The 25,546-nt window shown below is 46.9% G+C and overlaps 1 protein-coding gene across 4 annotated transcripts in view; it reads right to left on the reverse strand.

Moving 5' to 3' along the window:
• Positions 1–281: 281 nt before the first annotated feature.
• The window catches only part of LOC119017205 (glutamate receptor ionotropic, kainate 5-like), a 138,863-nt gene continuing 113,598 nt past the window's right edge, over positions 282–25,546 (reverse strand). For 3 of the 4 annotated variants that reach the window (XM_037093719.1, XM_037093720.1, XM_037093721.1), the window contains 11 exons: positions 24,200–24,304; positions 22,278–22,385; positions 21,992–22,195; positions 17,622–17,735; positions 10,811–10,920; positions 9,842–10,015; positions 8,235–8,400; positions 7,922–8,147; positions 5,114–5,242; positions 4,361–4,572; positions 282–2,916 (listed from right to left, as the gene is read on the reverse strand). In XM_037093719.1, the coding sequence (XP_036949614.1) occupies positions 2,119–2,916; positions 4,361–4,572; positions 5,114–5,242; positions 7,922–8,147; positions 8,235–8,400; positions 9,842–10,015; positions 10,811–10,920; positions 17,622–17,735; positions 21,992–22,195; positions 22,278–22,385; positions 24,200–24,304 (2,346 nt within the window). In that variant the 3' untranslated portion in view covers positions 282–2,118. The remainder of the gene's footprint in view (positions 2,917–4,360; positions 4,573–5,113; positions 5,243–7,921; positions 8,148–8,234; positions 8,401–9,841; positions 10,016–10,810; positions 10,921–17,621; positions 17,736–21,991; positions 22,196–22,277; positions 22,386–24,199; positions 24,305–25,546) is intronic. The other variant, XM_037093722.1, reaches the window with a different exon arrangement.

Genomic DNA, 25,546 nt, shown 5'->3' on the forward strand with positions numbered 1-25,546 from the left:
GCTAAGGTTTAATGAAAATTTGAGTTTTTTATTCATTTATTTTGGTTGTTTTTCAGTTTTAAGAAGAGACTCCAGCTACTTCAGCTCAAGTCCTCAGATGTTGAGTGTGTCTGATTGTTGACCTGAGATCTAGTTTGTGTGTTCAGATCACCTGCTGACTGAACTTCACCTGTTTACTCCATTTTAACCTGCAGACGAGCAGCCATGTTGTGAAAGATGAGGGTCAAAGGTCAGGATGAAAGAAAACACGTCACCATCAGAGCAGTTTTTGGTACAATGACTGTATTTTTTTTATTCCAAACGTGTGTCTATATATCGAACATCAGAGGGCGGATCCCTCCTACAGTCACCGCACACGTCAATATCAATGATCAATTATCAATAATAATGATAACAAGAGAATCATCAGAATAATATCCAGCTGTCCACTGTGTCCTGCTGATGAGCTGCTGGTACGAGGAGGAAATAAAACAGCTGACAGTGTGATGACACACACACACGCACACACGCACACGCACATACACACAAACACGTGCGCACACAGACACATGCACACACGCACACACACACACGCACACACACACATTCGGTGCGTTCTCATTTTCAGAATCTATTTCTTCGTCTCGGATGCTGCTGGCTCATTTTATTCAAACAGTTTCTCTGCAAACATAACAAAATAATAATAATAATAATAATAATAATAATAATAATAATAATAATAATAATCTACAGGCACTGCTCGTCAACTTAACAATGTTTCCAAAGTCTTTGAATAAAAAATGTGATTCACATTTTGCAAAGCAATTAAGAATCAATACTTCAATACCAGCACTTATGTTGAGCAAATCGAACCATGTGATTGGTGGACAGGTACGTTTTTTTTTTTTGTGTGTGTGTCTTGTATCATCATAGCAACCATGTAAAAGGACTCGAGGTCACCAAGAGGAAAAAAAAAATAGTAAAGAAAGAACGAAAAAGGAGCAGCGACACTCAAACTGGACACGCTGACAGGAAGGAAGTACAATCACAAATTTAGTTTTTACCTGTGTGTGTGTGTGTGCATGTGTGTGTGTGTGTGTGTGTGTGAACAGCTTCAACACTCACCTGTGCCGACTGTATGAAACTCGTTAGAGGCTGAAACTGATGTTTGACTCTCTTTAACAAAGCAAGAACTCGCAGTGTTTAAACTACACGACTCGTTTCACAAGTAAAAACTAAAGAATTTAAAGATGGCCGACTCTTGATATTGTCACGGTAGTTTGTCGGTTTGAACGCTTGAAGAAAAACTTACGTTAGAAGAGTAAATCTGACAAAGGAAGGCTTTGATAAAATATAAATCTGCGGTGAGAAAATCAAGACGACCTCAGCTAATCATTTCTGCACAGAAGTGTCACTGTTAAAGGAACAGTTCACCCAAAACTACCATCCAGCAGGAGGAGGAGAGGATGGCTGGATATCACAAATCTGTGCACACTGCCTCGTACCTGACAGGTGAGTGTTGATGCACCTGTGTCTCTGCTCTGTGGATCTGAGCTCTGATTGGTCAGTTTTTTTTTTTTGGTCAGCAGGTTTTCTGCACAAAACAGCAACACGGTTGTGAAGAGCTACATCCTCCAGAGACGACTGATAACTGTACAGCTGCTCTGCTACTGAGTGTGTGTGTGTGTGTGTGTGTGTGTGTGTGTGTGTGTGTGGTCTCCTTCTATACAAACACCTGGTTCAGTATTCAAACAGTAAAACCTCAGAGCGCTGGTGAACGCAGCCTGTCTCTCTGACTCCTCCTCCTCGCTTGGCACGGAGCGTTGTGATTGGCTGAGGCAAGAGGCGGAGGACCGAGTGCGGCGCCCTCAGGATGGCGTCCGTTTGGCAGGCACTTCCTGTTTGTCCTGCGAACACGTCAGCTGGTTTCATCCAAAAGGTCCAATCAGAGCGGCTGAGCCGGGCCGCCCCTGCTGGAGGTCACTGGTATGATCCACTGAGCCGAAGTGGCTTTTAATGAGCGACCCTGCGAGTCAGAATGGTTCCTCCCACCCACCCCTGCTGACAGGCCGCTTTGGACTGATCCAGTTCGCTGAGGGTTTATGACCACGACCTTTGACCCCTCTGATGACGCTCCGCTCAGTCCTGCCCGCCCAGTAAGTCTGTCGGCGGCCGCGTCGGCGTCTTGGGCGGAGGCATCGGTCGTGGCGGGGGCATCGGTTTGGTACCGGCCGGCCGTGGACTCCCCGCCCCCCCGCCTCCGTCACTGTCGGCTCTGTCTGCTGGGATTGGAGGAGGAGGCGGCGGGAGGCGTGGCAGCGACATGGAGCCGTGGTGGTAATGTAGGTGGTGGAGGTTGTGGCGGTGGTGGGGGTGACCCGGCGTCGGCCCGGAGGCGGGGACCCGGGAGCAGGAGGAGGCGGAGGAGGATGAGGAGGGGGGAGGAGGCGGAGGAGGAGTGAGAGCGTTCGGCCGCAGACTCTGAATCCGCCGACACTCCTGACAGATCCTGACGTGGCTGCAGCCCTGCAGGAAGCTGCGCGGCGGCGCCGGAGGAGCCACCAGAGCCGACACGGGAGGAGGAGGCGGCGTGCCGGTGGAGGTGCTGTGGCCCAGCGCGTCCTCCAGGAGCCTCTGAGGCCCCGGGCCCAGATCAGGGCCCCCTCCCATCCCTCCTCCCATCCCTCCTCCCATCCCTCCCCCATGACCTGCCAGCCCGCCTGTCAGCGGGCCGGCGCCGCTGTACAGTTTACCGTTACTGAGACGCATCTCGCGGACCAGACGGATTGGACGAGGGGCGGCGAGGGCGAGGCGGGACGGGTGACGCAGGACTCCACCTCCAGCGCTGCTCAGAGGCCGGCGGCGCCGAGAGCGAGAACTCTTCTTACAGGAGACGGCGTTACGAAACTCCGTCAGCATCTCCTGACAGACAGACACCTGAGAGACAGACGGACAGACGGACAGACTCATATGGTTAAAGATAATAAAGCATCTGAACTGAGAGAAGGAGACCAGAATAAAATGAATATTGTTGTTCCTGTCTGTTGTTTTTGTGTATTCACTGGTAAAACACACACATGTCTACACACACACACACACACACACACACACACACACACACACACACACGTCTGTCTTGTTGTTATCTTCATATTTCTTCTTCGTCTTTCATGTAAATCTTTGTATAAACAGGAAGTGACGACATGAGGACGTTGCGTCTCTTCATAAACATTAAAAACAGTGAAAACTCTCCTGGAGTCACTTTAACTTCTGTGAAGAAACAAATGTTTGCAGGAGGACAAACAGTTTCTTTAGTATGAAAATAAATCTCTGAAACAAAAGATAAATAAATGGTTCTTGGTTGAAATCTGTATTCAGTGATATAACAGCGACCTCTTGTGGTCATTTAACATAAATCAGTATATTTGTGTTTAAAGTTGAGTCAGATCATCTGACGTGACTTTTATTTAGTTTCCTGATGATCAATATTCTGATCAGATCTAAACTGTCTCCTGTGTGAACAACCAGAGAACTGGAGGAGAAGAAGACGTTTAGTCCGGATAATATTTATTAATATTTACAAGTTCATTCATTTCCTTCATCTACGAGTTCACAGGAAAAATTAATTCAGGAATATTATTTTTTCTTTTATGTGTGAAACAGAGTTTTATCCACTGAAACTGTGATGCAGCATGTCGACTTGTGGTCAAAAATACTTTTACAAAAACAATCGAAAGAAAAGAAAAATGAATAAATGAATAATTTCGTCTGTCAAAACTGTTTTTCCAGCCGGTTTCACACATTAAAACAAATTGTTTTTTTAATTTTTATTAAAAATGTGTTTTTCTGCTAAATATTATCTTTCCACCTGATTTTTTTTCACCTGGTTTCCAATAAAAAAGAAAAAATCTCCCCCAAAACAAAAATTATTATTATTATTATTATTATTATTATTATTATTATTATTATTATTGTTATCACAAAGTGATTAAACTCTGATGGTTAATCTGATGTTGCAGGTTATAAAAACACCTAATCATCGTTTCTGTTTATCCAAAAAAATATTTTTCAGGATTTTTGTTTTTGCTCCTGTTTCTTTTTTCCTGTCTGTAGCTGAACAAAGAAAAATATTCTTATGATCTTTTGTTTTCGTGTCTCAAACCGTTATAAAAAAAATCCCAGGAGAATATTAATTTTTTTTCGGCGTCTACGACTGCGTGAAGTTAAAGTGTTGCGACTTTAAAGGAAGTTAAAGACAAACTGACACTTTTCAGGACTGAAGGTCGAAGTGTCATCATCATCATCATAAACAGTGACATCACACACACACACACACACACACACACACACACACACACACACACACAGGCGGGTGACCTACTGAGGTGTCTGGGCTGAGGTTGAGGCCGGGGGCGGGGCAGGAGGAGGAGGACGAGGGAGGAAGAGGAGGGTGATGATGATGAAGGTTTACCTCGTCCGTCTCGGCGGTGCGGCGCGTCGACCACACGAACTCCATGATGGCCACGAAGACGGCGATGATGAGGCCGCAGATCAGCACCACGAAGATGCCGCCGATGTTCTCCATGCCGAGACCTGCAACACACACACACGCACACACACGCACACACACACACACACACGCACACACACACACACACGCCGTCTATGAGATGAAGGAAGCTGTTAGGAGACGACAGAGCAGCTGATCGATACTCAGACGGGACTCACACTCTGTAACGATCGGCCCGACCCGAGCTGATGAACAGAAGCTGCCGCGTCTCGTTACAGAGACGAAACGACGGAACCGTAACAGAAACATACGACTGCGGGTCGATACGGGAAACGATGAAGGAAGAAAAGAAAAGAAATCCGACACAATCGATTCAGAGACGGAGAGAAAAACAAGATGACGGGTGGATGAAGAGACGGAGGTTCTGATTTTATGTTTCACGTCTCATTTTACAACGAAGGGAGAGAGAAAAGTCGTCAGGAGAACAAGTTCTGACTGTGTTCAGCCGGGTTAACAGACCGGAATTCTGTTCATGTGCCCCAGAGGATGAACCCTGGTTGACTACTGCTCGATTAATCATCTCAGCTTTAGCGACTACCGTCTGTGTTGTGGCGGGTCACCCACCTTTGGCCCGGTGGTCCTCCTCTTTGGGACACTGGCCTCCCTCCCACCAGCGTCTCTTCAGGATCTCCAGCCGGTTGCTCTCCTGCAGCTGCAGGATCCCCAGAGTGATCTCGTCTCTGAACGGAGAGCCTGAGGAGGAAGACGGGTACAGAACCGAGGTCAGTACCAAACACGAGTTAAATATGTGAGTGACGGTCCGGTTGCATCGTATTTGGTGTCACTGTAGCGGCCCAGCTCGCCGGCTCCCCAAGCTGCAGCTGCATCTTTTATACAAATCAAACACCGAGTCTGGTTTGGACCGAGCTCTGTGTTCTGCTGCTTTAACGACTCAAATAAAAAGTCACGACCGACCCGCGAAGAACCCGAGAGACAATATTTTGAGAAGCGCTCAGCTCCTTGTTGACGGTGTTCCAGCTCCGTGATGACGCCTCAGTTTTATGTGTCATTAACATTTTGTCTGTAAATGATGAAGCTCCCGGCGTCACCTCGTCCTCACGCCGCCTCATCCGTCTTCCTCCTTCGTCCATTAAAAAGTGACATCGCTGCTCGCAGAGTGACGGACGGCAGGAAGTGTTCAAGGTAAAAGATTCATCGCTGCGTATTCATCGGACACTCTGAGATTTATCTGACAGCTCCCGACCGCCTTTTCTTTTCTTTCTTAAATAAAACTGATTCACGTCTTTCTCTGGAAACTCTTCCCCGCTCGAAACACCTCGTTCAGCTTCAGGATGAACACCGTTAAGAAGTTAACTTCTGGTTCTGAGATCCAGCACCAGGTACCGGTCCGCAGCGGAGGAGCTGATGTGTGCACTGAGTGTTGTTTTATTAAACTTCATCATTTCATATTTAATATTTAAATGTTCAAACAACTGATTTTATTTAGGTAAAACGTCAGCAGATCGTTTTGTCTCTGAATCTTTTACTCTTGATTCAGGATTTTTATTTTGCTTAAAACACTTCATCATTTCTACGTAACACTTAGTTCTTGTCACAGTTTCAGCACTGACACAATCAAAATCACAGTTTCGTTGTTTTCTACTTTTTCAGCATAAAATAATACAAAAAAGTGCAAAAAATCCTCTTTGGCAAATTTCTCAAATCCGAATTCTGCCAAAAGAGGACGATTTCTGCTGAGGTCGTCTGTATGTTTAATTCATGTAAATTCAATTTAAATTTGGAACTTTGTATAAATATCTGAAAGGAGTTTCGTCTGAGAGACACAGAATCATTTCTAATGTAATACTGATGAGAGCTGGAGACAAAACACAGCGACTTCCGTCCGTTCTTCCGTTTGTCGAGGTGAAAGTCTGCAGGATCTTAGTTCAGAACTGAGCCAGCATGTCTGTAACGGACAGTTTGTGTTTTTAATTTAATTCTCAGGCGCTTTCGTCGCCATCTGAGCTTTAGAACGAACTCGACCAATTGATCAAAGGAAAATCAATAGGTGTCATCAGTGAGAGCAGGTGAGGAGACCTGGTGGTTAAAACATCTCACGTCCTGTCGCTGTGAAGAACACAGAAAGCAAAACGACTTTCTGTTTGAAGCAGCTGGAAAATCTCATTTTCTCACTTTGTGTCTGATGCTAATCGCTCACTGTCAGTCAGCACCGTGAACACAGGACGCCTCGCTGCCACTCCACTGCTTTTATTTTTCCTCGCTGAAGCGGCAGGTCGACTGACAGAAAACCTTCATCTTTTCCTTTTTTTTCTGTCTCCGTCCTCCCGCTGTTCCCTCTCCTCTCTCCACATCTGTTCCTCCTTCCTCCGTTAACTATGCTAATCTATGCACGAACACTTATCACCAGAAACACGTCGGAGGCAGATGACGAGGCGAGGCGAGGCCAGACTCCGGCGAAGGCCGACCGAAAGCCAAATTGGAATCAGGATGGATTTAATTTGCCAAGAACAGCAGCTGCACAAAGAATCTGACCTGGTTAACCGTCTGAAACACGACCGACACTCTGAAGGTAACACAGCCTCGATATATGACCAACAATATGTGATGTGACAGCCGATTGAACACAATTACACTTCGCTGGAATTAAGTAGAAACACAAAGACGTGCCGGTGCTGAAACCTGAAGACGTACCTGCAGTTTTATATCAACGTCTGAACTGTTTTATGTGACGGTGAGATGTGACGGGGCCGGACACTCTCATCCGAAGTTTATACGATTCAGAGGGAAAGTTTGAGAGAGGCGGATGAAGTACTCGGATACTTTACTTGAGTAAAAGTATAATTACTAGACTGTGAAGAGCTCAGCATCGAGGCTGGAAACGGGGGCGGTGACCTGCTGTGGCAGCTGGGGCTCAAGTGTTGGAGCGCGTCGGCCATCAATCTCCGGCGGTTCGCTGCCAGTCTTCTCCTGAACGAGCTCTCAGCATCACACTCGACGTCTTTGACAGCAGCTCAGCGAGACATCCGGCGCCGAGGCTGCACGCCGTCCACCGATCGGACGGTTCGATTACTAGATTCTCCAGCTGCACGTCGGAGGGTCCTTGGACAAAACGGAACCCCAAATTGCTTCCGACAGCGGATCCATCAGAGGCTTGTTTTTCTGACTCTTGACCTCTGAGCATTTTTACATCTCTTCCTATCTGACAGATGTCTTCATATGTTGCAGAAACAGGGCTGCACAGATTAGAGTTTCGAGTTGACTGCAGAAAACATTAAAGATCTTTTCATAAGAACAGCGAGGAGGTGCAGCTGGTTATCGGAGCATCGATACAGAAAATGAGCATTAAAATCTCTTCAGACATCCAGAAACAACCTGGTGCTGGACGCGTGTTGTGGTCTGGCGCTCGCTCACCCAGAGGCATGCCGATGCCGTATCCTTTGGTGTCCAGCAGGCCTCCGATCTGCGTCAGGTTGCAGTTGAGGCTGCGGTAGTACTCGTTCATGGTGCTCTCCATCAGGAAGGCGTACTTGGAGTTGAGGACTCGAGCGATGCCCTCCTCGGTGCTCTTCACGAACACGCTGGGCTGCTTGGAGTACATGTAGTTCCACATGCGCTGGTACGTCTGGTACCGTGAGTTCTGCCAGGAGGAGGAGAGCGTCACAGATTCAAATGGATTTACTCTACAATATATAGAAATAAACAAATAAAATGTACATGAACTCACCATGAAGAAGGTCATGGTGGAGCCTCCGTGGATCGTCCCGTACTGGATGTTGGTTTGGTCGGCCAGATCGTCCGGAGACTCGATGGGAACCTCCATCCTCTGGACGGTGAGGAACGCCGCCAGGTTGGCCGTGTAGGACGAGATGATGATGAGGGTGAACGCCCACCTGAGAGCACCACAGAAGAAGAAGAAGAAGAAGAGGAGCTTTAACCTTTATTTACCCTGAGAAACTTTCCCTCATCTCTCCCTCCCTCTCGCGGGTGGAGGGCAGGATGGAGACAGATGGAGAGCTCTGCAGGGAGCGTCGGGAGATTTAGGTAAAAATCATCAACCTAAAGATGAACTCTGTCGGCAGCAGAGACGAGCAGGACGCCTCCGCTGCACAGGAAATGAGACGGAAGTGATGAGCAAGGGAATTTAAAGATTTGAGAGGAGAGACGGAGGCGAACGGGGAGGGAGGAGGTGAGATTATGTAGAGGTGAGGGATGTACACCTGTCTCCTCCCTGAGGAGACGCAGCCACAGCTACGATCAACTTCTGTTTTTATCCACTCGTTCGCGTCTTGATTTCCTTTGGATTGACTCACAGTGAGATCAGAAGTCAGACGACAGAGATGTGTATAACAAGTAGACGTTAAATTGTTACAGAAACAAACACTTGAACAAACATCAGCGTGACACGAATGACTTGAGAGAAACCATCTTTGTTTTTAGCTCCTTCTCATCAGAAACCAGCCCGACTGTTTAATCAGCTTATTACAACCCATGTTGACGATTCCTGCTTCTTGCTGCAGTGACCTCTAGTGGCCGTTGTTATTATAGATGCAACAAAGAAGGAAGTCAGGTGAGTCTGCAGAGGGACGAGGAGGACGAGGAGGACGAGGAGGACGAGGAGGACAGTCGGGTTACACAAACACACAACTGTCACTCAGGACTCAGCTGTTTGTGTCCAGTGTGAAACTAAAAGTAGACGATAAATTAAAAACCACGACAGACTGTGAACACGTGTGATGCATCTGCATGACCGGTTGTGTTTCATGTACTTTCTGCTCCTCTTGTACTGTTTCGTTTCTGTCTTGTGACTCTGGAGTTTGGACCTCGTCAGCCAACAAGACAGACGGACAGACAGACTGCGAGACAGACAGACGTCAGTATGTTGCAGTTTGTGCCATCATCAGGTTTTTATGAGGCTGAAAGCTGTCAGAGAAAAGATGGCGGCTCCTCCAGTCCCACCAGTATCAGTCCTCCATCTGTCTGACAGCAGCACTGGGAGGAGAAGAGGAGATTTAGGCCACGACGTCTCTGAGCCAATCACATCGCTGCTGTCAAACTCTGAACGAGGTCCTTCGTCTCTCAGCTGTCAGTTCAGTTCCTCCACCTTCAGCTCCAGTTCTCATCACATCCAGAACCTCAGGGGTCCACGAGGACATCGCGTCCGTCCTTATCTGCACCTCGTCACCATCACGAGTGTTAATCCTGGAAGACTCCTCTCACAGTCCTCCACTCTCATAACGTCTTAAACCAGAAACCTAAAAAGACTCAGTGTGTAAAAAACGAGTGAAGAAGAAGAAGGTGATGAAGACGAGTGTGAGCGTAGTGAGTTCGTACCAGACTCCGCTGACGCAGCGGGTGGACAGAGCCCGGGGCATGATCTCCGAGCCCTGCTGCATGAAGCCGCCCACCGGGAACCACAGGCTGTTCCCCAGCGTGTACTGGTTCTCCAGAACATCCCGCCGCTCCCGCAGACACGGGTGAGGGTTGTACCACTCGTACGGACTGAGCCTGCAAACACAAGAGTCAGGAGAGTCGGGTCAGGAGAGTCGGGTCAGGAGAGTCGGGTCAGGAGAGTCGGGTCAGAAGAGTCGGGTCAGGAGAGTCGGGTCAGAAGAGTCGGGTCAGGAGAGTCGGGTCAGGAGAGTCGGGTCAGAAGAGTCGGGTCAGGAGAGTCGGGTCAGAAGAGTCGGGTCAAGAGAGTCGCGGGTCAGGAGAGTCGGGTCAGAAGAGTCGGGTCAGGAGAGTCGGGTCAGGAGAGTCGGGTCAGGAGAGTCGGGTCAGGAGAGTCGGGTCAGGAGAGTCGCGGGTCAGGAGAGTCGGGTCAGGAGAGTCGGGTCAGGAGAGTCGGGTCAGGAGAGTCGGGTCAGGAGAGTCGGGTCAGAAGAGTCGGGTCAGGAGAGTCGCGGGTCAGGAGAGTCGGGTCAGAAGAGTCGGGTCAGAAGAGTCGGGTCAGGAGAGTCGCGGGTCAGGAGAGTCGGGTCAGGAGAGTCGGGTCAGGAGAGTCGGGTCAGGAGAGTCGCGGGTCAGGAGAGTCGCGGGTCAGGAGAGTCGCAGGTCAGGAGAGTCGCGGGTCAGGAGAGTCGGGTCAGGAGAGTCGCGGGTCAGAAGAGTTGGGTCAGGAGAGTCGGGTCAGGAGAGTCGTGAACGACGAGCTCAACTCTTCACTTAACAAGATCAAAATACAACCTTTACTGTTTCTCTGACTGCCTGAGATTTATAGCTGTGTGGAGCTGATGTCAAGTTTAATATGTTCACCACACACACACACACACACACACACACACACACAGGCAGGTGTGTTACCTGGCGGCGAGGAAGAGGACGCAGCTGACGGCGAGGTAGGCCAACAGCATGAAGAGCCAGACAGCCGGAGAGAACGGGTCCAGGAAGGAGAAGTAACCCGGTTTACGACCCTGAAACACACCAGAACCAGAACGTCCTCCTGTTAAAACGCTTCTGTATCACTTTACATGAGTTTGTTTCATTGAACACAAGCTGGTCACTGCGATGGAGCCAGAGCAGATCAGTACATCACTCGTTAAACATCAGCCTGACGCAGTGAGGAAACAAACTCACAGTGATGGATCCACAATCTCACCTGGTCCGAGCTCAGATTTAATAACAGGAAATCAACACTTATCCCGTGTTTTTGACCTCATGAATCCATAAATGAGAGTGAAGTCATTATATTAGTTAGTTTCCTTATTTACACTCACACTGTGCATATTAAACAGTCAAAAACAGGAAACAAAATGAGCGATTTCAAAGAACAAAACATATAAAACTACATACTGCTCCTTTACCCTTCAGCCAGTCTGTGTGGGTTTGGTGAGATTTGATTTTTTATCTCTATTATCTGCCGTCCTGATGATGATGATGATGATGATGATGATGATGATGATGATGCTCATCAGCGTTCAGCCTGCGTGTTCGTTGACACATCGAAGTTTAAATTCGAGCTGAACACAGTGAAGTTCTGCTGCGTCCGGCTGGCTGATGTCCGAGTCTGAAACACGACTTCTGACTGACAGACCATCATTTTGGGAAACATCCCTCAGAATTATTCCTGTGAAAACAACCAGCAAACAGCAGCTTTTAAAGTCTTAACGACCGGCAGCAGTTTGCTCTCCATCGACCCATTTCATCACCTCCCCTCCCTCGACTGCAGGACCGTCGAGGAACTCCCAGATTGGACCCAATTAGAGCTGCTGGCTGGAGCTCTAATGGAGGCAATCAGCTCTGGTTCTGCTTCTGGTCCATTTGGGCTCATTTAAAAAGAAAAACACCATGTGAAGCCGGGCCAAACGGCTGGACTCTGACGTGGATCTGCTCCGGACCACAGAGTCGGACTCAGGCCCGGTACCGTCCGGCCTCCGTCACCTGCAGGTGTTTCATGTGTTCCAGGTTAAAACATCTGATGTGATGCTGAATCCTGCTGATGACTTCAGTGTAGAAGCTTCCAAAACATGTCGATAAAAGTAATAAAATATGGAAAACAAATTCATTTAGAGTTCAGCTTCGTCATCGTTCAGTCAAAAGATGGTTAACGATTGATTTTGTTGTTGAAATTTGTTGTTTTTTAATCAAGAATTTGTCTCTTCTGCATCGATTTTTCCTCCAAAACGTAAATATGGTCTGATTAATATATCAGGTTGTATAATTCATATGTGGTTTATAGAAAGTTGGCTGAACACGCAGCTCCTCCTGCCGACAGTTTGCACTTCAGGTGAATTTTGAACACATTTTCTCAGAACATCCCTGAATGTAATTTGATTTTGTAGCTTTTAAACCCGGAGATATAAAACCAGGTACAGACACGGAGCTTCTTCATGTTCGCTGTGACACGTTCATTTGTTTCTCAGCCTGAACAAAGTGAACGAACATCACAAAGTTTAAAGTAAATTCAACAACAGAAACTTTACTTCCTCCGACACGTGATATTTCCTGAGCTGGTCTCAGACTTTTCTCTCTCTCGGCAGGAGGTGATGTTACTGTTCCTGTCGCACCTGATGAGTAACAGACGCAGGTCAGACAGACTCAATCTGCAGAGCTTGTTCTCACCTGATGGTATCACAGAGGTGAGTTCACTGCAGCAGGTGTGTGTCAGGTGATGCTGTCCATCATCCGGACTCACAGCACACTCTTTGAAAGAACTACGTTCAGAAAAATCTTCCTCTAAAAATACAAAACAACTTATTTTTCGGGGGAAGTTTGAAGATACATAAAACTACATAAACTTGCATAATTTCCAAATGTAGGGCTTTGAAAACCATGATAAAATATATATAACTGGATTTGAAATCTCATTGGCTATATGATGCATCAGTCATCATGAAGCTGGTGTTTAAGTGGTTCACGAGAGTCGATTGGGTCGATTTTCTACATGATCGCTCGGTGGCTGTTGTCGGCTCTATGACGGGCATAGAAGTTCACATCTGCTTCGTTTACATCCTGTTTTAAAGCTGAAATCTTCACTGGAGCTGCTTCTGAACTGGGTGCATGAGCTCGACTGCACATCGAGGGAGTAAATAACATCTCTTATATCAGTTTGGATCTCGGGGGTTCTGGAGACTCGACCCAGAAAAGTTTTATGGACTATTAAACTTCAGCTGACTTTGTATCAGCAGAGCAAGGAGACTTAAGTTTTGTTTTAGGGTGAACTGCTCCTTTATCCTTCAGCTAGTCTGTGTGTGTTTGGTGAGATTAGTGCTGCTACAGACACTGTAGAGTAACAATGAACACAACAATTACATGTGTTTGGATTTGAAAACCCGCCCGGGCGCTGGGAGAACATAGAACCACAGAGAGTCCGGTCTGGATGCAGGTCCAGGCTGCTTCGGGGCATCGCTGAGTAACTGGTGACGTGTTTTCAGCCGGCTGCAGCTTCACAGCTGCGTTCTGAAATCAGAAATCTGTTGACAGATGAAGCTTCGCCTCATCGATCAACACTATTATTGATCCTCTGTGTGTGTTTTCTGTTACCAGCCGGTGTTTGTTGCAGGAGAAACATCTGTTTGGTTTCTCTGAACTCCAGCGATGTCACTTCCTGTCCCACGGGACGCAGCTGGTATCTCCTCGCCCGATGATGTCAGAGCGGCTCGTACTGGCGGCGATAAACTGTCGTGCCGCAGACGGAGTGAACGCAGACTGATAATATATTGAGCACTAATGAATTGGGAGCAGCAGCGGACATAAATTTACACTGTTCAACACCAGGGGGCAAGAAGACTGATAAACACGATGGCACTTCACTAATGTGTGTGCACAAGTCAACAGCTTGAGCAATTAAAAAGATTACCATCTTACAGTGTGCTGCGAGCTGTTTAGATAGACGCTGTGTGTGTGTGTGTGTGTGTGTGTGTTCATAATGTGTATAAAGCTCTTTACACTGGCAGACATGATTGTTTTGTTTGTGTAGTTTCTTTGGGAGTCACACAGAAGTTGTCAGATCGAATCTGTTGGTTTTGTGAGACGCGTTCAGGAGCTTCGTCCACAATCAGACGCATGTTGTTAATCTTACAATTTCATCATTAACATCAAATTGGCTGAACCCCAAAGTAATGAAAAGAGTACAGCAGTACAGAAATCTGTCAGTTAAAATAACACAAACTGTGTCTGGTGACGAGATATGAATATTTATCCAGTATATACAGTAAATCTAATCGTATCTATATTGATCTGAAACGTGCCGTTTCTGGTGCTGTGAGTCTGATGATAATTGGAACACTTTGAAACACAGTATTTCTACTCTGTATTGTTACTTTAACCTCAGTTAACTGCAGCAGGCAAAAATAATATTCATAATTATGTTTTCATTTGTGTATAATCACCTGAGACTAACAAGCGTCTTGTCATCACCTCAGAATGAACCTCTCATTTCTACAGATAGAGGAAGAAATGTTTTCATGTTTGCAGCAGCCACAGGACGAGACGAGGGGTGTTCAGTTGGTTGAAATCTGTCACCTCACCGTTAGATGTCAGTAAATCACACACACACACACACACACACACACACACACACCAGATCTGTCAAGAAGAAACACACTAACTAACTCGAGGTCTCGAGTGCAACCCGTCAGAAATCCTCCATCTAGTAATGTGATGAACCGAGCAGAGTCAGAACTTTACACCCTGATTCTGGTGAACCTGCATCATATTTTAATTGATAAATGTTTTCTGGTTTGTCGTCCAGCCTGAACCTGCTGTGATTTACGCTCCAGTAAATGAGTTAATGCTGCTGTCTGACGACCGCCTGCTGAGGACTTTGAATATCAATTTTCCCCAGAGCTGTTCAGTTTGACCATGGTCCTGAGTGTGTGTGTGTGTGTGTGTGTGTGTGTTCACCATGCTCTGTTAGTCAGTCTATCTACTGTGTATAATCGTCACCAGTCGTGCTCCTGGTAACAGCAGCTTCCTGTTTAGTGGAGTGGATTTATGATGCGTCGGCTCGCAGCGCTGCAGGAGGCCGTCGTCCTGACGGAGGCGACCGGACTCCGACTGCTCGTCAGCTCTGCAGTGTGACGGTGTAAATCACCGCCGCAGTCGTTACTGTGAGTAAAGACGAGCGCCCGGTCCACTCCATCTTTAACTAAACACTTAAAGAGAATGAAGTTGTGATGCTGCCGCCGCCGCCTCGCTGTACACACATTAAACAGCTGACTGATCACTGAGTCAATACGCTGAGGCGCTAACAGTGGACTGGATCAAACATGGAGGACAGCTGCTGGAGGTGAATACTGATGAGCTGCAGATGTACAGTGTCTGCAGGCAGAGACACTGCAGCAACAGCATCAGTCTGACGAGACGCATCATTATGCTTTAACCACAAATATGTTTTATTAACCTTTATTAGCACAACAAGCTCCTGCTGTCGGCCACGTTTAAGGACTGAAAGCGGTGGAAGCTGCTCGGTGTGTCGGCTGTAAACACGTCACGTACGCAGAGCGCTCACACAGCCGATGTGCAGCAGAGTACTCTGTAACCTGCAGTGCTCGTACGGCGAGAGGTTGTGTGAGTCACCGGCACAACAACAAGGTGAGCGTTTGTTTCTGGGTTTGTGTTTTCAGTTGTTGGAGGCAGAAGCATCCTGAGAGCTGAACTCTACAGACACCAGCTGCTCGTCACAGGAGACAGTCCCGCTCATGTTCAGGTTCATGATCATATTCCATGCTCCTGTCTCTTTAAGGCCCCGCCTCCTGAATACCTCGTCTGCTCTGGTTGGTCAGTTCACACACGCCTGAGCCGGCACTGCTTGTCGTTGTTCGTTGTGGACTCTGCAGAGCGCGACCTGAACAGTAACGTTATCACTGCTGCTCCTCCTCAGTCATGTTTCTCAGTGTTTCTGACTCACAGCAGGAGTCCATGAAGAAAACACATCAATTTATAAAAGTGGACTCAGTCGTGACTCGCGGGACGAGGCGAGCTGCACACAGACTCTTGCAGCGTTATTGTTTTGGATTTCATCAGATTTTCAGGTCCGTCACGTCTTTGTGTTCTCTCACATGCCAGTTTTCACACTGTTTTATCAAGAATCCACTCAAAATGAACACTCATAACAAAACACAAAGAAGGTGAAGAAGAAGCAGACGTGACGATCGTTTCCGCCTCGCTCCGTCTGCCGGACTCTTCTCTGTTTGTTCACCTATATTTCCTGCCCAGGCCTCGGTCCTGACTCACAGGAGGTGCAGCAGCATCCAGCCCATGTTTCTAATTCCAGTCATGGAGGCAGAGTCAGCGATCCTCCCTCAGAGGCTGAAAAACTCATATTTTTCGAGCAGCAGCTTGTGTCACCTTCCCCCCGACTGACTCACATCCTCGCTCCTCTCCAGAAGCAGAAACATGCCCTCTATCTGTGTCCTCAGCGCCTCTTTCATCTGCTCTCCCCTGCCTGATCTCTCCGGTCGCAGGAATATTTGCTGTGGCTTCGTCCTGAGCTCTCAGTTTGACTGCGTGACCCGAGCGGTCGGGGACGGCTGTCGCCTCCAGCTGCAGAACTCCTGCTGAGACGGCTGCAGCGTTTTCTCTCTGAATGCATCTAATCATCGGCCAGAGGACGGAGAGAGAGAGAGAGACGGGAAATGTCAACAGGTGCAAACGCTCCGTTGTTCAATTTGTAAAAGTTTGTGTCGACTCTGCAGGCAGACGCGAGGAAGAAATGGAGCTTTTATCAGCATCTTAACAGACTTATTGTGAAGCAAACAGACAGCCTGCCGGGCTTCTCACAACACAACGCACCGCACCGCAACGCAACACAACACAATGCAACGCAACGCAACGCAACGCAACGCAACGCAACGCAACGCAACGCAACGCAACGTAACACCGCCAGACCGCAACGCAACGCAACGCACCGCACCGCAACACAAAGCAATGCACCGCAACGCAACGCAACGCAACACAACACAAAGCAACGCAACGCAAAGCAACGCACCGCAACGCAACGCAACACAACACAAAGCAACGCAACGCAACGCAACGCACCGCAACGCACCGCAACGCAACGCACCGCAACGCAACACACCGCAACGCAAAGCAACACACCGCAACGCAATGCAACGCAACACAAAACAACGCAACGCAACACAACACAACACCGCCACACCACAACACAACACAACACACCACAACACAACACAACACAACACCGCCACACCACAACACAACACAACACAACACACCACAACACAACACAACACAACACAACACCGCCACACCACACCACAACACAACACAACACAACACAACACAACACCGCCACAGCTGCTGCTGCTCCCGTCTCACATTTATTTGCTTCTCTTTTCAAGGACACTTCACCCAAATCACAGCAAACATTTAACCAGCTCGCTCCTGGAGCCCGTTCCCACCGAGCCTGGTCACAAGAACCCAGGTGAGTTTGGACTGAACCTTCAGGAGGACGACCAGCGACCCAGCAGGCTTCAAACATTTACTGTCCTCCTCCTTCACTGCAGCGCATCCTCATCAGAAGTAACGACAGCAGCTGATCACATGTTGCTCTTATAAGGCAGCGCCCTCTTCTGTCCATAGTAATCATTACAGGAGCAAAGGAGGAAGTCAGTTGAAGGAGTGTAAGTGGAGGGTGAGCAGGTGGATTTACCAGATGGACCCGGTACAGGATGCTGATCCCCAGAGTCATGAAGGGTTTGGAGAAGTCGATCACCTTCTCTCTCTCCGAGGTGATGGTGAAGCCGGCGACCGCCAGGTCTGCTTTCTACAGACGGAGAGAGAGAGAGAGGGAGGATTAACAACTGCTTCAACTTCAGTTTATGTGATCACCTGGACAGAAGAAGAAGAAGAAGAAGAAGAAGAAGAAGAAGAAGAAAATAGGAAGGGAAGACAGAGGATTAGGAGTGAAGGAGTGGGAAGGAGAGCAGAAGGAGGAAGAGAAACACTTTCGGGTCGGCCGGTGAAGCGTGAGAGAAACAAGCCAGAACCAAAGAACACGAGAGAAGAAACAACAACAGGACAAGAGGGAGAACCGACCACCACAGAAGAAGACAGGACGCGTCAGGGGAGGTTAAACGTTGTGGACATGAATAAAAGAAGTGTAATTATGATGAGTTTCTAATATTCTGCTGAATAAAAGAGCAGAAACACTCGGCGAGAGCAAACAGAGCTGATGTTCATTTGTTATTCTGCTCCTAACGGCTCCTCGTTTACTGTAATGAGCTCAACAACCTCCAGTGAATCACACTCATGTTCAACTGTTCTGCATTAACACAAAACATGTGGGGGGGAAACAAACGGCTCCCGGAGCAGAACTGGTTCTGATACTACTGTTCAGTCCAGACGCCTCCTCCCAGAGACGAGACAGCATCTGAATACCATGAAGTGAGGAGAGGAAGGAGAGGAGGAAGAAGAAGAAGAAGAAGAAGAAGAAGAAGAAGAAGAAGACTCTGCTCTGACTGTCGTGGTGTCTTGGACCGACCGGCCTGATTAAACATCTCTGAAGTCAAACTGGGCCTCAGGAGACATAATTACTGTGAACACCTTTGTTCTGAATGTGTGAACCTCTGCACAGATTCTGAGTCTTTTAATGAAATATTGATTTTCATTGTGTGCCGGTTATTGTTGAGGCCTCAGCTGTTCCTGAATGCATCACCAGTTAGCAGTGAGTTGTTAACCGAGTGGCTCCCGGAGGACAACGCGCCGCTAAATCTGCCTGATAAGAGCTTTTGTTGGTGCCGGGCTCAGCGGCTGAATCATGGAGCTCCTACTGGTCCCGTTCAGAGCGAGGACACATCACTGGTGCTGACAGGGACATTTACATGTCTCTTCTTAAATGAGTTGGACCTGGACAAAGAGTCCACTGACCTCAATATCCTGTAAAAAAAACTAGGAGAAGGAGATTCATGCATTCAGAGTTTTATCACACGAGAGCATCAGCCATCAGCAGGAGGTCAGACTGGATTCATTCACATGTTAACTTCATTGTTCTGAACACAAATTCTCTTCTTCTTGTTTTCCTTGTGTCATTTCTCATTCAAATCAGTTCAAACACACAAACAACTCCTGGACAAAACACCTAAAATGTTCCAATAATGAATGTGGCTCACGCCGCCTGTCTCGACTCTCTCACTGTAATCTGTCTGTATTTTAATGCAAATCATAATAATATCTGTGTTTTCTCCCTCAGCGCTGAACACAAACACACATTTCCATCTCGCCGCAGCAGAAGAACACGTTTCATGAAACAACACACTCAATTCAAACTGAGAGGAAACATTTAAAACAACATCTCGGTTTTTCTCGGGTGGATTTAACCTTGCTGGATAAACACGGTGCGGACAAATTAAAGTTGAGAGATAATCTCATTAAGTTTGAGTCAACACAGAGACGCAGAGTGGATCCATGGTGGAGCGTTTATCTGGACCCCAGACGCCTCTCTGCTCCTTAATTAACACTTAATTGATTAACGAGTAGACACTTGTTAAACGAATTTCACCCACTTTCATCAGACTCCAGGGCCTCGTGGAGAGCAGGGTGTGTGTGTGTGTGTGTGTGTGTGTGTGTGTGTGTGTGTATGTGTGTGTTTTAAGAACCTCCACCCCTGAAATTACTGATGAGAAAAACAGTGATGGACGAGAGAAAGTTACAGATACAAGAAGAGAGAGAGAGAGTGTGTTTGTCATTTTTAACACATAAAACACACACAGAGTTTCTGGCTGCAGATAAAAGTGTGAATACCTGCTGATCTCTGTGTGTGTGTGTGTGTGTGTGTGTGTGTGTGTGTGAGTGAGTGTGTGTTTTCATGCTGAGGAGTCCCGCAGTGTAATTGAAACAGTTCTGTATAATTAGTAAGAGAAAAGACAGTTGATTAGCCTCTTAATGGCCTGCTTGAGTTCCCAGTCACTCACACACACACACACACACACACACACACACACACACACACACACACACACACACACACCACCATTATCATCACCATTATTGTGTGTTATTATCAGACAGCCGTGTGATGAACAGCAGCTCAGTTCAACACTCGAACACCCGAAAAGACACAAACAACAAAACACAGGCAAAAAAAATCAGTTTGTTTTTTTGATCCCAGAATGCCCCGAAAAAAATGTGGTATATAAGAAAATGTAAGAATGAAATGATTTATAAATCCTTTTTGTCCTTTTTCAAAATGAACACACGCAACGTGATGTGAGCAGGACGATTCGTCAAATCAGGAGGAAAACCAAAGCTGCTTCCAGTCCTGAAAGTAGTGACGCATAAAGACGAGATGTTTTAACAGCGACAGATTAAAACCCTCCGTCGACGGCCTGGAGTCCGCAGTGAGGATACAATCATCTTATATCTGGATAAAATCTGAGGACAGACAGACTCTTGGCGAGCTGTGCAGCAGGAAGTCGACCGTCTCTTTCTGCAGCCTCTCCTTGATTATTCAATGATTAATCGATCGGTTGTTTGATTGATAAAATGCCAGAAAAATGGTGAAAATGTATTTCAGAAAATATAGTTTCGACTCAGGAATATTCAGTTGGCTGTCGCTGATTATTCAAACCGTTGGTGATTCATTTCAGGGTTGATGACTAAAGGATTAACTGTTGCAGGAATAATTACCGCGGCGAGGTTCAGACTCGAGGAGACTTCGTGGTTTTATATTCCAGAAGTCTCGGAAAGACAACAGATGGAATTTTGACTTGATTATTAAATCATCCAGTCTGAGTGTGAGCAGTCACCGAGGCAGCATGTCGACTCCGACCGAGCCGCCACGACACACACACACACACACACACACACACACACACACACTCCGATGATTGCACTCGCTCCAACATTGCCCCTGCGCTGGTCGTTATGGCAACAGGCGGCGGCGGTGGGCAGACGCAAAGGGGGCGCGCGACGTGACAGTGATGGCGCCCTTAACTGCAACACAAGAGTCAGCCAATTATACAAGTGTTGGAGCGGGAGGAAAGCCGCTCGGCCCTGAGCAGCGCCGCCGCTGAGGACGCGTTAAGTGGCTCAGCTGAGGCCCAATTTTCCCCGTTAGTTGTTTTCTCAGGGAAAGTGGCTCATTTTAAGTCAAGTTGAGTCTAATTAAAGCTGTGCAGAGAATTGCCTGCGACAAAGCTGCAGGAGAGAGTAAAGATGATAAGGAGGAGTGTCGGCAACTGTGTGTGTGTGTGTGTGTGTGTGTGTGTGTGTGTGTGTGTGCGCCCACCGTCCACGGGCCTCTTTAAGGCTTCAGACTTTCAGTTTGGACTGTTTGAAATGTGAGGAATCAATTCAGAATCAATCAACTGTGGATCATTTACAAAACCACGTTGCTCATGGTGGCAGACAGCTTCAGATCATTTCAGTTTCGCGTGACTCGCTGCAGATCCATCGATTCATTTCTACTCCCACTTTCCAGAAACACGCACAGCAGACATTAAACTCCTGGAAGTTTAGATGTTTCGATCGCAACAATCAACACAAATTTACGGTGGCTGACGAGTGCAAAACAAAACGGCAAAGTCAGAAAACACAACGGAAGCAGGATAAAACCAGAAGCCAATAGTCATGGCGGGAGAAAAGCTGCTGTCATGTCGCCTCACATCACCTGCGTCTCCGCCTAGAAGCTGCAGGAAGATATAAACTCTCCCACACCACCAGGTGCAGGTAGATTGTATTGGTTGTTGAAACTGGAAGGACTCAGGATCATGAAAACTGTTACAATAAAGCAGCTTTTGCCTCATTTCCACACTTATTCATATGTAATGTTCTAATCAAAAACATGTCTGAACTTGTAGATACTATGGCGACACGTTCAAGGGGATTTCTCTCACTGACATTTTCACAGTTGGCCAAAACGGCACCGACAAGCGACAAGCTTCAAAATATGGAGCCCAACAATCCTGCGAAACTGATGAGCTGATCGACATGAACGTGATTCAGGAGCCTTTGTTTGATTACAAACCAGAAACAAACACCTAGTTAGCTGGTAGATGTGTTAGCATGTTGCTGTCCACTCACTCTGTTGATGAGCTCCCCCACCATGCCGGTCCAGCTGCCGTTGGGCTCCGGGGCGCCGTACAACCCGTCGTCCACCAGCTTGATCCTGAAGGAGAACTTCAAGATGTCGGCTAGCTCCCGCAGCATGTCCACACAGAACCCCTCATACTGGTCGTTACCGTGGAAGTCCTGGTAGTTGGACTTACGCATCACGTACGGGTTTTCCTGTCAGAAGGGAAGTGACATCAGCAATACCAACACCAACCGACAGCCGTGTTTCACTTCGCATCATGTTCAGATTTCTTACCAATATTGTGGTCACAATCAGCGTCTTGTTAGCCAGCGTTTCTGACGCATTGAGGTCCAGAGACGTGGAGTTCATGGCCAATGTGTTGTTGGAGTACCAGATGCCAATCTGTCCATCCAGGAGGAAGAGGAAGACATAGAGGAAGAGAAGGAAGGACGTGTCAAAATCCAGATTTCCAGACCAAAGTTGAAAGATGAAAAATCCTGTTGTATTTTAGAGATTACTTCGGCTGTATAACCTCAAACCTAACCGATGAAGAGGACCTACCTCTGCAAAGGAGGAAGTAGTTTGACATTGTGCTGCCACAAAACCTCTAAAGGTTGAGTCACAGCAGCTTTTAAAACTGAAAGATACTGTGGAGCCCAAAGGTCTCCAGACTACAAACGTCCTGACATGTTGCTGCCTTGTTAAAACAAACATGGAGGAGGATGATGAAGAGAAGCAGGAGATGATCAGTAACACAAATGCAAAGTAAGATTTAAGAACGCAAAGACAAAACTAAAAGTGTTTTATGAAGGTCAGAGGGAGCAGAACAATCCAATCAATGCTGAAATCAATGATCCGGCTCCTCCTGCCTCATTCAGCAGGTTAAGTACGCTCATAAATACTGTGGCCTGTTAACGCCCTGCTGACCCGACACTGACCCGATCACCTCCCCTGACCTGCTGCGTGTTGTTAGGACGCTGCGCTGTCAGGCTGATGAAGAGCGGCGGACACTCCTCCCATCCTGATGTGAAAACTCATCAGATAGATTTCAGGATCCTCTCCTGCTTTAAATCATCTCCACCCTTTTTTCCCATCTGTCTTCCTTGTTTACCTCCAAAAAAATCTCCACCGTGACTCCAATACAGAATCAGTTTCCATCTCTCAGTTAAAGCGCTTCGATCACCGTTTTAGTTTCTGATTCATGAACGCTGCATCTCCACTTTTGTTTCAAGGACAACTAGTTATTCTTGAAAGCTCATGCTGCTATTTTAAAAACCTTTGGTGCAAACACGACACAGTTCGACAGTTTGAATCCCAACTAAACCTTTAAAACACCACAGCCACACATCAGGATAGATAAAAACCTTGTGATCTGCGAGGTAAGATGGCTGTTATTGCCAAAGGAGTCTGGAAAGGTTGGAAAATGGTTTCTATCACCAAGCTACAGTGTGAAAACCGTCTAAATATGATGTACAATTAATAAGTTTCACTGTGGGCTGTTTTTCGGCGCTGACCCAGTCCACAGCTTCCAACAGTGCCAGTACTCCTGGTACTAAATCTTTCAACAACAGTATTTTTTAGATCTTATTTATTTGTCTATAGTATGCCTGAGGGCGGCGCTGGAGAAATCCTCCAGGACAGAGAACAGACTCCCTGCTGGAGGTCATAAAGAGGTCCTGCTCTGGATTTATCTGGCCGAGGTTTGTTGTGTTAGAGTCGTTGTATCAATCAGGAGTGAATCTGAACCTCGGTAGCACTTTTTACAGCGTACTTAAACCGGGCCTGAGAGCCCATCTGACCTGGTCGAGACCTCAATTGACCTCTGACCTCCTAATGCTCATCTGAGGTCATAAAACAACACTTGACCCTCGCGGAGGAAGTGTGTGTGTATTGATTTTATTGACGGATGAATAAGAGCACGGCTCCCTGTGAGGCCACGATCAGCCGAGAGAAATCTGACGACTGTCAGCGGCTGTAAACATTAAGGAGAAGAGGCCATCGACTCCCAGGATTCCCTGCAGGACTTCACTGGTTCCCAACCACGCGATCACAAGGAAAACAGTTTTAACATTTTCATGTGTGGTGATGTTGATAACTGACCTGCTGCCTCACACAGATACGAAACGGTGCTGAATTAGGTGCTAATTTGGGGGAATTGAGCGTTAATTTAACCTCTGACCTGTCTGCCCCCCACTCGACCCCATTTGACCTCTGACCTCTTTATGGCCGGCTGGGTGTTTCTCCAGGATCTTCAGGGTGTAATTGGTCCTCTGGCCTTTGCTGTTGAACTCAATGTGACCGGTGAGACCGTCGTACTCCACCTGAACAGAGAGAGACACCGAAACACGCTGTTAGCTGAGAGAAAAAGAGAAGTGTTTTTATAAAGTTCATTTGGGATGCTTGTCCTGTTGTTTTGCCCTCATCACAGATAAAATATGTGCTTCTAGAAAGCTGGTGATGTAGAGAATAGTCCCAAGGTTAGTTGTCAAACTGATGCAGCTAGCAGGCTAACCTTGACTGGAACAAACAAATCTTCTATAACTGCACGATAAAATCCATCTGTGAACAAACCACACAGAGACTGAAGGAGGTGCGAGCACAACAACAAAGAACAACGATGACTGATATCACCAGCTGGAAGACAATAAAGATGTAAAGCTGAGTAACAGACTGTAAATATAAATAAGAAAGAAAGAAAGAAAACATTTGTTCAAAATGTATTAAAGAAAAAGAAGGAAAATATGTTCAAAACATCCAGATGAATACTGTGAATATAACACGGCTCAGGAAGCTGCTCGCACTGTTAATTCACAACATCTCTCTGAACTTCCTGCTATTGTCTCTGTAACATCGTTTACAACCCCTGACAGTGTGTTTTCATTTCCTTCATAATTTCATTCAGGTTGCAGAGGTGTGGAAGACAGTTAGATAGCTCACCAAATGTCTATTAGCGAGCTCCAATAGCTCTGTTGCTAACAGGACAATAAGTTCACATGGTATTATCTGTAGCATTGAGTCCCGTCTCCTAACGGTGGTAAAACCATGTTTAATTTGTGGAACAGAAACGAGCTACAATAGCTTCCTCAACTACACAGCTGTCTTTTGCATCTAAATACTAATTTGCACATTTAGGTGCCAAAATTAAATTTTAACATATTCACATGGTATTTGCCCCAAATGATCCACTGGCCCACAAATCTACATTCCCTACGCAGTCAGTTGCTTTCACTGAGGAGTAAATACACACGAATATTTCACTCAAATTTGGCTCAAACTGTGACACCGACGTCAGTTTGCACGGTTGACTGACAGTGAACAAGATGAGATGTTTGCAGTGGCTCAATCAGAAGCTTTGAACTGACCGCAAAAAAACAGAAAAAAAGAGCATTATTGATTTGGGATGTAAATGTTGAGCGGGAGGAGAAGACGAAAATAGAAAAATAAGATTCATATTGGAAAAAGAAGCAGAGCAGACATCAGATCAGTGTCTGAGCCCGATGTGTGTGTGTGTGTGTGTGTGTGCACGCGCACGAGTGTGTGTGTGTGTGTGTGTGTGTGCATGT

Source organism: Acanthopagrus latus, chromosome 3 (genome assembly GCF_904848185.1).
Source record: "Acanthopagrus latus isolate v.2019 chromosome 3, fAcaLat1.1, whole genome shotgun sequence".
In the NCBI taxonomy this organism is placed as follows: domain Eukaryota; kingdom Metazoa; phylum Chordata; class Actinopteri; order Spariformes; family Sparidae; genus Acanthopagrus; species Acanthopagrus latus.